The following is a 12345-nucleotide window of genomic DNA, read 5'->3' as shown; positions in this document are numbered from 1 at the left end:
GAAGTCAATAGGAGTTTCATAGCAGACCACGATAGAAACAGCATCAGGCCTCGGATCAAAGTAGAAAATGGAGCCTGGTAAAAAATTCACCATGACTTAATTGTTCTAGAAGGAAACACGAAGCAATACTAAGTATATTACTGTATATTAACAAGTTAGAAACAGAAGAAGTCTTCTCATTTGGAGACTGGTCCTTAAAAAAGGCAGTAGTAATTTTAAGTTCCACACACTGTTTAAGTATCACAAACTACCCCAACCTAATACCTCCCTGCCCTTTTGCAAAGCAAAATCCTTCTGCAGCCAACAGTAACTGCTTTGTGTCCAGCTTTGATTTTATCCACGGAGGCAAGCTGACAATATTTAAATGGATCACTTTCTTTTCTTTGCCCCAGAGCACACTAGGAAGTAATTTAATTCATACTCATGCTGCCTATTGGAGCTGCCTCACCAAAACATGCTGTCGCCTTGCAGCACCTAAACCAGGCAGCTGCCTCCAGGACTTCGGCAGGTTTGAAGGCCACCAAAATGAGGGACAACACAGGCCACAGTAGAGCTGTGGGACAGTATGACCATGGTGGAGCCTCCAGAAATAGCCCCATTCCCCAATCTTTGGAGAAGAAAGTCACCTCTCTACGACTGTTTTCCTACATGAGAAAAAATACTTACCCTTCCTTTGAGAAGTCATCAAGACCAATTGACGAAAAGTACATTACAAGAGCATTATGCTAACACAAAGGCTGAGAACAGGCCTGTTCGGAGATTTCTGCATTCGCAATTGCCCTTAAGTACCATTGTAGAAATTACTGTGGCTGAAATTCGCCAAAATGACTTGGGCTATGGTGACATCCATTTGTGAGAGTTTCCTGGAAATTAAGAAGCTTAAATATCTAGTCAGTTAACAAACAAATCAACCATTTTATCAAAATATTTGAACTCCAACAGGCATGTAAGTTCACTCTCATAGTGGAGCATCTACAGGCATTACTGTATCTTGTGGATGCTCAGTACTGACAGCAGGACTCCTGCAAGGGCTGCAAGGACTCCGTGCATAAGAAAGTTTGCAGAAATAGGCCCAAATCTGTCCAAGAGATAAGCCCCAAAGGCCAGCACAAGAACTCTGTGACCATTCAGGGTTACCTAAGCTCTCCTGAGTGACCTTTATAGTGCACGCACCCTGTACTGTAGGATCAGCAGGTTGAACAAAATGTTTTCTTTAAAATTAAAGGTGTCACCAGCCCCGGCCTCCCGTCCCACTGTCAGGATCACGCAGGCATGCCATTTCACATCAGAAGAACATTACTTTAGCTAATGTGTTACTTGTCTTTTGCCAACTCATGTACCATTTCCTTTAAATAAAAGGTATTTTCCACTACTGCTACTCACGCAAAACAGTTTGCCGAGCAGGGGAGGCCTAGCACAAAATGAATTTAGCAGACACTCTTGAGAGGTAGTAACAAAAGAACCCAAATGAAATAGAGTATTTCTCACCAAGAAGAGCTGGCTGGAAGTGGTGAAATTCTTCAAGAAGAATGTTATGAGAAAGTTTTCCACTTGGGCTCTAAATCTTTTTGGCCAGAGTAAAAGGCAATCAACGCATAAATGAGTTGAAAAGGCATTCTCTGCACATACTAAGTTGCTTTTATTAATCCAGAACTGCATGCTACAGATACTGTACAGCATGAACATTTATTCATTACAAAAAATGGCTTCCAAACCATTAAAAATGAAAATTGGAATAAGAGCATAAAACGGAACAGTAACATCACAACTGTTAGGAAACATTCAAAGTATTCACAAAAAATGTTATAGTTAGCATCTTAATAAACCAGAGAAAAATCTGAGACAGTTTTACAATCGCTTCATGTCAACTACAATGGCACTGAATGAACAGATGAACAATTTTTCAGCTTTATACAGCGTTTTTTGCAACATCAACATGCCTAGTTTTTTTTTTTTTGTTTTAAGTTTGCTACCTACCTGTATGTAGTAAGTGTACATAAAAGTGGCAGTCTGATTTTCCTTTTATGAATAATCTAATATACAGAATTTGGCCCTTAAGGGTTTATACCTCTTCATTTTAAATGCTTTCCGGACAATCTGCTACCAAACACGTCTGTTATAGGTGACATTAAAACTACATACATATCTATCTATGTAACATCACAGCAAAACATGATGAACAAAAAAATTACAGCATTAAAAAAATAATAAAGTTGTTGGGAGAAAGTTAAAAGTCACTGAGATTTTGGCACATAAAAATTTTGCACACAGCCTACAGTCCTAATGTCGCAGGGGATTCAGCTGCAGTTCTGAATGGGAGACACTTGGACCTTGCTATTTTTCAAACAGCGTTGCTAAAAATTCCCTTGCTAAATTTTCAAGTCTTTTTGTGTGTAATGGCTTTTAAAGCAATTTATTTTTTACACTATTGATCCTTGAAAAATGCATCTGCGAATGTCCATTTGGTGGCAACTGTGTTTCATACAGAAAAAAAAATCACAAAAGGAAATCAAAAACAAAAATCCCGGAAAAATATATATATACACATTTATATATAAACTTAAAAACCTTGTACAAATGAGTTGTTATATATAAGATGCTTACACTAAGGAAAAAAAATTTATACAATGTTTCAAGAAAAAAAAGAGGAAAAAAACATTTAAAAAGGGACAACATACAGATACAACAAGCAATTTCTAAAGCAATAAATACTACTGGTCCAATAGCGTTGTGATACTTTTAATTGTTGAGTAGCGTTCCCTCCCCCAAAAAGAACAACACCATGGAACAAGGTATATTAACACATTTTTTTTAACCCTTTGTTTCTGTACATTTAAACAATAACAAGTAACATCACAATAAAGGTTGTTTCACACAAGGAAGAAAAAAAAAGAAGTAGTAGCGGCACTGCATTCGTTGTGCCCTTAAAGGTTTAAAAACCAGATGTAAAATGATTGGTTCGCAAGCTCGTATTTAATACAAATAATAAAGAACCAATGCCTCCGGCAAGGGCTGCTTCAAAATTGCTTCTTTTTTTTTTAATTTTTAAAATCAGTCTTTAAAACTAAGCTATTGGAACTACATAACAATTATGTATATATATATATTTTTTAAACGCTACAAAGACTTTAAACAGCTGTTGATAAAAATTTTGGCAGAATCATGAGGCTTTTCTCATCTACATATTTAAAAAGGAGAAATTGAAATAAGAATGGGTCAAATATTGACCAATGAACTCGATAAAACATCAACTAATGTAGCCACGTGGCACGAATTAAAAACGAAACCGAAAAACGGCGACAACGAACGACAGCAACAGGAAAAAAAAAAAAAAAGAAAAAGAAAACAAAGGAAAGGAAATAAAACCCAAAATCCCAACAGAATTTAAAACCTCGAAACAAAACAGAACGGGCTAAAGAGGCTAAAGCTATTCTAAAGACTTGGTTACAAGTGACAGCGGCTGGGGCTGTGTCCCCGGCAGCGAGCTGTGGGAATGCAAGGAGGATGTCGAAGGTTGTGCTAAGGAGGAGGACGCGGCGGCGGCGGCGGCGGGCGCGAGGGTGGCCGGCTGGTGCTCCAGAGCCCCGTTGGGACACGCCGCCGCGGGCAGGGCGCTGGGCTTGCTCGCTGAGCTCTCGGTCAGGCCGAGCGCGGACGGCGGCGGCATCATGACGAGGTGTGCCAGCGGGTCGGGTTTCAACGTGAGCGAGAGAGGTTGCGTTTGTTCAGTCTGTGGTTTCGAGTCTCTTGGGGGGGAGGACAGCATGTTGGGAGAGGAAGGAGGAGAGTCTAGTAAGCTTCCATCTGAAGAGGGTGGGCTGACGCAGCTGCCTTCACCTTGTATGTAGCGAACGCACTTTTTTTTTCTCCTAGAAACAGGGAGAGAGTTATCTGTGAATAAAGGGCAAAGATGCTAATGGAGAAAGTTATCTAAAGCAAAGAGCCATAAATAAACTACTCTGGGCTCTGAACATGCTGCACCCAGACCCTGCGCACCGTGCTTAAAATCTGGCTGGGTGTTCTTGGCACTGAGTTCACRCAGGAACCTCCCCTCCCCTAACGGATTTGGAAAAGATTCGCAAATTCTCTCTCCATCACCCTCCTTTTCAGGCTGCCTCTTTTGCTTATTTATTTTTAAAGTAATCATAAAAATCAAGAGACATGGTTTTTGAGCCCACTGTGCTAATCTGCAAACTCAACTTTCCTTAGGAAAAAAATTAATCCTTGTAAAATAAAAAATTGTTGAGAGTTGATAATATCTCACGATGCTGTCCAAGTTAACATGGCTGTTTCTACACCTGCGTCACCTGTAGTCTTTACGATGCATTGCCTTTGGGAGGCAAGAACGGCTGCAACCTACTGCTCATTGCTTTTTCCTCTGTTACGAACCACACCAAATTGAGAGATGTCAGAGTCAGACAGGAAGAATATATAATAGAAAGAATGAGAGAGGGGAAATCAAAATGAACAAACAAAACAAACAAAAGAAAAAACAGGAAAAGAACAGGATAAACAGAGTATGATCCAAAATAACAAGAATAACTGGTTGTATGGCCTGCAGGTTGTGGCTTTGAATCGACTCAGATTTACTTTTTGTTTCAAGGGAGAGTGGTAGATTTGGGAAACGGCTTCTCTGTGTTTTGGGGAATTTTCCTCTAAGAGGCCACCCATGTAACTTCAGAGCGGGATCCAATTTCGGCAGGTGAAGAGCACGACGACAGGTACAAAGATGAAGAGCAACATGGAACTTATTTCACACCAGGGAACATGAGAATTTCACAAGAGCCATTTGTCTTCAAATAACCGAATATGTGACCCAACAAAAATCTTTTCTCCTCCCTCTGTCCACTTAATAGTGCAAAGGAGCAATGAACAACAAATGACACTTTCACACCATCTCTCCTGCCAAGTGTATGCAGGAGGATTCTAGTAGCAGGACAGAAATAATGAGGCAAATGACTACAGCATCTGGCAGAGTAATGTTCAGTGGCCATATTGACCCTAATAATGATGGCTTTCCAGCCCTCCTACTTAAAAACATGCTTTTCCATGCAATGTATTTGACAAAGTCGGTCTAAAGCAGCTATGGCATAAAATCTTTGGAAAGAGCCAGCTACACTGTTCACAACCACCTCTCAAGGAGCACACTACTGTCCCTCCCCTGTGGACACCTCGCACTAGCTGAGCAGYTTGGGCAGATTAGAGAGGAGCATGYGAAACGCTGGACTCTAGCATAGATGCTGAATGTTGCTGGGTGAAATTCCCCACTAACTCCATTTCTGCCAGTAGATTTTCTCCCATATATACGGCAACTGCATTTCACTTAGTTTAATCCAAAGTCCTTCACCTAGGCAATGGAGCTAGACATTTCTCCACTCTGAGGCAAACCTAACCAGMTTGATCCTGGAGGCAAAAGATACTGTATCTCAGAGCCAGAAGTGAACAGCAAGCCCTGGTACCCCACCTTTCCATCTCCTTCCATGAAGGATCTGGCAGATGTCAGTGCTGTGACATCCCTTTTTCCAGAGAATCAGGCAATGGCCTGAAGTTCTGCTCCAAGTTCCATATGGCAAGGTAAATTAGAGCTAGTAGAGTTTTAACCACGTTAGCCTGCAGATCAACACATGCTAAAAACTAAAGACATCCATGCAACTTAYATGTTAAAAAGAAAGAAAGAAAGAAAGAAGACAGCAAGTGAAGGCAGTAAACCATGCTTTATTAGAGCAAAGTTAAAAGACAGAAAAAAATATTAACTTGGTGGGCTCAAAACAGAACCTGTTAATTCATCTACCATCCAAGAATGCGTGGGAAGGCTCTAGCACTAGACTAATGACATTTCTGCCACTCTTTTTTCTCTCCCTTCTCCTCTCCTATGCTACTCCTGAGTCTGAAACTCTGCAATGCTACCAGGCCCACAATTTGTGCTGGGATCTTTTGTACAGCAGCCAGAACAAAAAAAAAAAAAAAATAAAAAATAAAACCCACACTATTACATTTCACAAATCTCTTAGAAGATATTAGTGTAGGAAGGTGGATTTTCACAATTTGGAGACCCCAGGGTTAAAAAAAAAAATTAAAAAATCCAGTAATTTGCAAGCAGAAAACCAAGTTCTGCCTGCCTCATTGACAGTGGTCCAGAAGTCACTCAGTTGGATTGCTCTGAACCTACAAGGCAGTTAATTACTGCACTAGAGCCAGTTTGAATCYAGTGTGTCAAAAATTCAATCGATTTTTTAATACTAACTTAAGTTCTGTGGCCTGAAAAAGAAGAGTTTCCCATGGCAAAGCAGATGTAATGAAAATACCACAGAACTATGCGACTTTCTGACCTTGCAGAGTTAATAGCCTTTTTKTAATTAGAAACACTGCTCTGCTATCTTAAATAATTTTTCTTTGACTAGGACTAAGGTGACAGAATGTTTCCTCTGTTTCAAATTCTTTAATAGTGCACTGACCACTTTTAGTCTGAAAATCTATTTACTAAAATGGTGATGGGTCAAGGGAAGACATTTCTCCATCTTGAGCCTGTGCCATTCCCATCCTGTGTTATGCGTGGCTGTGGTCACAGCAGGGCTAGATGGGCCAGAATACGCAAATGAGTAACTGCCCCAAACCCTGTAAACCAAATTTTACCAGAAGCAAATTAGATCGGGCAACCCTGGTGAAGGGAAATAAGTTAAAGTCTGAGGAGCTCTTCATGCCTCAGTCTTGCTGTCCTTAAAGCAAGGCTAAACGAGCTACGTACCCCCCTCACAAGCGCACCATAAGGACTATTTGTCTGTGCAGCGTTCTGAAAACGTCACCTGCCACGTCAGGATGGCAGAAGTCAGCAGAAGTGACTTCGTTTACACTGCCAGGTGAAACCAGCCCTAGGACAGCACCAAAACAAGCATTAGCACTGCAACTGCCAGCAGTGAGAGCCCCAGAAAAGGACAAGCATTGATTGAGCTGCTGGGAGCAGAGATGCCTCAGTGTCCATAATGTCAACAAACTGTGCRTCTTCAGCACCTACCTAAGATGCCCTACACCTACCATGCTGCCATATACGCTGTTATGATGGTTAGGACCAGAACTAGGAGAAAAATGCTCTAAATTGCCTAATAAGAAAACATCTTTATGCATTAGAAAAAAGGGGAAAAAACAGCCTGTACTGATAAGTCTAAAGCTATCACCTACATCACCAAAAGGTACTGTACAGCTCAAAACTAATACTGAAAATGTTTTCAAAAAATAAAGTCACTAAAAGCAAGGATTCCTAACCAAAAGCTGGAGTAAATTAAGACAGRGTTTGTCTTACGTGTAACCTAAGCACTAACTAATGTGCAGACTGAATGAAAAATCCCCTTCGTGATAAAATGAAGCTTCAAAAGTATGATGTTTACTTAATCAGCTAGAGAAAGATTAAGCAACACAAACACGATGTGCCCACAGTTCCAATACTCGGCATACAGAGTTTGACATGCTTCAAATACTGTATCGCTAGACTACACAAATATCTACTGATAGCATGTAGTACATTAACCACAGAATAAAGCCTAATTAAATACAGTGTTATGAGTCTTTGGTTAGCATGAGATTGGAGTCTCCTAATACTTAACAGCAAAAGCAGCTACCCAGCCCTATTAGGTTGAATTTTTATTCCTTTCCTTAAGCTTTAAGAAATTGCTGCTTTCAAAATTTAACATATATACTAGTGCTGATATCTAACACCTCAATCCCCAAACACCCAGTACTAAGCATGCCTTATACGGGACAATATGCAATCTTTTGAAGACATTTTCAATGCCTTCTCTTATCTCATATTTTGACATAAAACACCACCCTCAATTCATGTTTTCCTTGATACTAAGCACAAACAAGACTGCGTGCATACACAAAATATGAGGAACATCTGATCTACATTCTAAATGAGATGAAGCACATGGGACTGGCATGAGTAAGAGGGGAAAATGTGGGAAAGGAATCACTACACACAGAGTGTGGTTTGGATTGAAATACCTACCATCATAATATTCCAAATTCAAAGACTGCTTGTATCAGAACAAAGAAACAACACATTTAACCAAATGCGATCATTTAAGAAAAAGGAAYGAGAAAAGAACTACTTGGTATCCCTCCACCAAGAAAAAAGTACGTACTGAGTTATACACAGAATTAAATTCCAGTAGAACATAGGCTGTTGGAATTTGGGCTCTCTGATGCCTTTCATCTCCTTTTAGTGCTGAAAACTGTCCTACTAAAGTTGTAATTAGTTTGTCTAGAGCTCAAGAGTTTACAGCTCACTTGTTGGGATAAAATTTGGAAAAATTTATTTTCAAAATCAGCAGAAGACAGCAGATCATTTCAAAAATAACAACTACACAAGCCTTATCAAGAAATATTGGCATATAGGCATCTATTCAAATTTTGCAGATAAACCAAAAAATGAGTACAATATAAGCTGTAAACACTGGCTTGTATATCTATAATCAGGATAAAAACACTAGAGCTGCATATCCCAGAACTTTTTAAACCTTTGGAGACAGTGGACACAGACCTACACAAAAGACAAAATATAAAATGTCCACTTGAACATTAATTTTGCTGACAATCTGGAAAAAAACAAGAACAAAAAACCAACTGCCAGCTATAGGCACTTCAAATTTTCTTGTTCCCAGTTCTACCACCAGGGAGAGGTTATTGGTAAAGAAAGAGAGAAAATGGCATTAAATTAGCAAGAAATTCCAAAGATCAAAGATTATTAGCAATTGGTGCTGTGGGAGAGAGAAAGGTGGGGGTGAGGGGAAAAAAAGATTAAAAAAATAAAATCACACAAATGCACTAAGAGGACAGATTGCTTTTATTTCCCCAAAGGCCTAGTGGGTAGGATTATACCTGCATGGTTTGCACCATAAACTCTGTCGGTCAAGCCCGAACAATGCCCGACACTTCTTTGGAGTATTTGCATCTGTTAGCATAAGGTAAACACAAAAAATACAACACAATGGTGGATAGAGCTCATTTGGACTGTGTAATCTTAGCTACAGCTACGTTTAGCTTTTAATCACCTCAGTTTTATTTGGTAATCTCCCCTCATACCAAGGGCCTGAAAGAAACAGGACTTTCACAATGAGCCAGAACAAAAAACTGCGCCGTGGCGACACGGCTGTGCGTCCGTCCCGTGTCGGTACCACGCTCAGTGCCAGGTTATCGAGGGCCTTGGGAAAAGGTGACATTCCTGGAGAGGAGGCCGGCAGGGCAGGACTGTGTTTGAACCACAATACGCTTAAGGCTGATGCTGTTTTACAGTGGGTTTTTGGCTAGCAGCAGCAAAGAGGAAGGAAAAACAACAACAACAACAAAAAAAAAACACGAAAAAGCAAGACCCTTTCAGAGAGACGATAACTCATGGCAGTGTCCCACTCCCTTGTGTCTTCTAGATCACAATACAGAGCTACAAAGCAACAAGGCAGGAAAAAAAAGGGGAAAGTACCAAATAAACCAGCTGCAAATCAGCCATAGCGAGTCTGGGAAAACTATACACACCTGCAGGGGCCGCACCAGTTATTCTGTTGATCAAGGCCAAAGCGCGCTCGGCATTTCTTAGGAGCGCTCAGGTCTGAATGAGTTCAAGAAAAGCGAGCAGAAAAGGGGGAGAGAAAAAAAGAGAGGGGGAGAGGGAGAGAGAGAGAGAGAGAAAGAGAGAGAGAGAAGGGGAGAAAAAAGAGAAAGATAAAAATAAGGAAAAAATAAAAATAAAAAAGGGAATAAAAATCAATGTCCTCGTTATTAATTGCAAAATATTGACTTTCGATTTAAAAGTAAAAAAAAAAAAATAGTGATAATCACATTCTTATTCAACTCTTGAGATTAGCTGTTGCAATTAAAGCTGCAGTATCCCTTTACAAAGGACTGTATCTTTCCCATTTAAAAGAGCAGAAAGAGGAAAGTCATTGTGGCTGGTCTAGCAGGATGTTTCAGGCAAGATTTACTTGAGTTTGGTTTTTTTCTTCTGCTTTTTGTGAGGGAAAAAAAAGGAAGAAAAGAAGCTGAGTATGGAAGTTAGATCCTGAACATGCTTTTTTCTTCAACTTAGATACAAAATAAAAATAAGAGAAAAAAAAAAGAAAAAGGAAATTATATCTCCTGGGATAATGCAGCTTTTGGAATAACATTCAATTTATTTGTTTTTATTAATTTATATTTAAAGGAATGGATAAGAATAAGCAGATTGCGGAATGAGCATGTTAGTATCAGCCAGAAAATAAAACGTAAAGCATGGCAAGGTGCTGAGTTAGTACAGCTGGTGAATTGCAATGAATAGGCTTGAGCAGAAAGGCAAAAACAAAAATTCCAAAACTAAAATAATTAAAAAAAATGCGTAGGCATGCTAATGTGAGAAGACTTAGTGGGAGCCATGAAAAATGCCATTAGATTAAGGAGGTTCATTACTGACTTGCTTCCATTCTTATCAGTCTCTTTAAAGAAATACTGCATATTCAATTTGCACAGTTAGTACAACTCTTGCGTTATTTTTACCATATTACTGTTTTAATAGCAATTGTTACAAAAAACAAAAACAAAATAAAAAATACTATCAAACATATATAGATATAAAGATATATAGATAATAAACACTATAAAAACGTGTGGATGATATTTTTTTAATGTCATAAGTGTTTAATGTTAAAATCTATAATGTCAGGAAAAAAAAACTAAAAAGCAGTTCATAAACTATTTTAAATGACTCAAAATGACGTTAGCACCTGTAATCGGAGGAAGTGAAAGGCAAGGATTTAGGAAACATTCGCTGTGTTCTGAAAAAAAAGAACAAATTACACAAAGGCTTCAAAAAAAATTAAATTAGGGCTTCTTCAAAATTGACTATGAGATTGCCTATGCAGTATTTCTAATTTCCTATATAGAATGGCAAACCTCCTTAATTTAAATTGGGTGCGATTTACCACTGTAAGGCATGCATCAGAACATACAGGTACAGCCCAAATTAATACCAAACACACACATACGTACACACACACACATACGCGCAAAATAAGCAGACAACTTTATAAACGATGGCATAGGCATTACAACTATGGATCTGCAGTTAAAGGCTTTGCAGTTATTACGTACAGATTCAACTAATGTCACAAGAGGCTCTTACATGCAATGGTCTGGTTACTAGTTTTAGAAGGGCAATAATGAGTAAATAATTAAAGTGTATTAATAAAGGCTGTCTACAATAGGGACTGGCTCTCAGTGAGGCCACGGGACTCCTGCCCACCTCCCCCGCACCTAGGAACGTAAGATAAGCATTGCCACAGTTCCACTACGCAAGATACTGAGACTTATTTTTACTTACCATTGGTCTCTCCTGGCTGCTTATCCCTTTTCCTCTTCTTCTTCTTTCCCTGCACGAAACAAACACAAATGAGAAGGGTTAAAAAAATCACCAACAAAAAAACCCCAACAACAATTACCTTTGTTAGACAGCACAGAGTGACAGCAGAGTGCTCTGTCCTCCAAGTCCACCGGAGAGGACATGAACCACCGCATGGAGGACCTGAACGCTGGGATGCACCTGCAGTGCCTTCCCGTCTCTGGGAAGCCAAGGAGGGCCCCAAGGGGATACTTTCTCCCTGGAAACGGCTCTGTCTGCTGGCCCACCCTGTGCTGTGCCATTTATTCTGCTTTCTAACAGCCCCACTACAGCCCTCCTGCAAAGCTAACATCCTCTGAAAGCCGTAAGCAGCTGGGGTGGAGGCAGAAAGAATCGGAAGGAACTTATTTCAAGGTAAGTTCAGAATGATGACAATAATATTTGACACCTGTACATTCCTGTGTCTGGAAGTGGCAAAAATCACTCATGGTCACATTTTTTCTGGGGGCAGGAAAAGAAGAAGGGGGAACAATGGAGACTGAACAAGGGAGAGTGTGCAAATGAGGTCAGACTTGAGCCCCTGGGGTTCCTCAGCTGCAAAATTAACCATTAAAACAGATGCCACAATAAAGAAGCCACAATAATGAGGAAAGCCTAACCAGCAGGTTTATAAGTGCACCCAAAGCCTGGGAAGCACAGCAGAAAGGAAAGAAATCCAAAGTGTGATATAACTAAGACACTGTCCACATTTTGCTATCATGAAGAAAGTCAGCAGTATTAACTTGCTAAACAATGGCCCTTTCCCAAATATTATCCATCAAGACGATGTAATTTATTATGGTTTTTGATCAGAGGGGGAAATGGAACAGAAGAGGCTGGAGAAACAAGGGTCCATCCTTTCCCACTTTCCCTCCAGCACTATGCGAGAGGCTATGATCATACGGATCAGCCTGAACTCTGTGGAAAATGAGATCATGATGAGCATG

At 39.8% G+C, this 12345-nt stretch overlaps 1 protein-coding gene across 7 annotated transcripts in view; it reads right to left on the bottom strand.

Moving 5' to 3' along the window:
- Positions 1-1615: 1615 nt before the first annotated feature.
- TCF7L2 (transcription factor 7 like 2) overlaps positions 1616-12345 on the bottom strand; it is a 118309-nt gene continuing 107579 nt past the window's right edge. For 5 of the 7 annotated variants that reach the window (XM_085319126.1, XM_085319129.1, XM_085319121.1 and 2 more), the window contains exons 8-11: positions 11342-11390; positions 10746-10796; positions 9526-9598; positions 1616-3869 (exon numbers count right to left, since the gene is read on the bottom strand). In XM_085319126.1, coding sequence (XP_085175252.1) covers positions 3428-3869; positions 9526-9598; positions 10746-10796; positions 11342-11390 — 615 coding nt within the window. In that variant the 3' untranslated portion in view covers positions 1616-3427. The remainder of the gene's footprint in view (positions 3870-9525; positions 9599-10745; positions 10797-11341; positions 11391-12345) is intronic. The other 2 variants (XM_085319127.1, XM_085319128.1) reach the window with 1 other exon arrangement.

This window comes from Rhea americana, unplaced genomic scaffold (assembly GCF_003343005.1).
Source record: "Rhea americana isolate MKP2758 unplaced genomic scaffold, rheAme1 scaffold_57, whole genome shotgun sequence".
NCBI lineage: Eukaryota > Metazoa > Chordata > Aves > Rheiformes > Rheidae > Rhea > Rhea americana.
The sequence above is the reverse complement of the archived record's forward strand: the minus strand, read 5'-3'. Positions and strand labels throughout refer to the sequence as shown.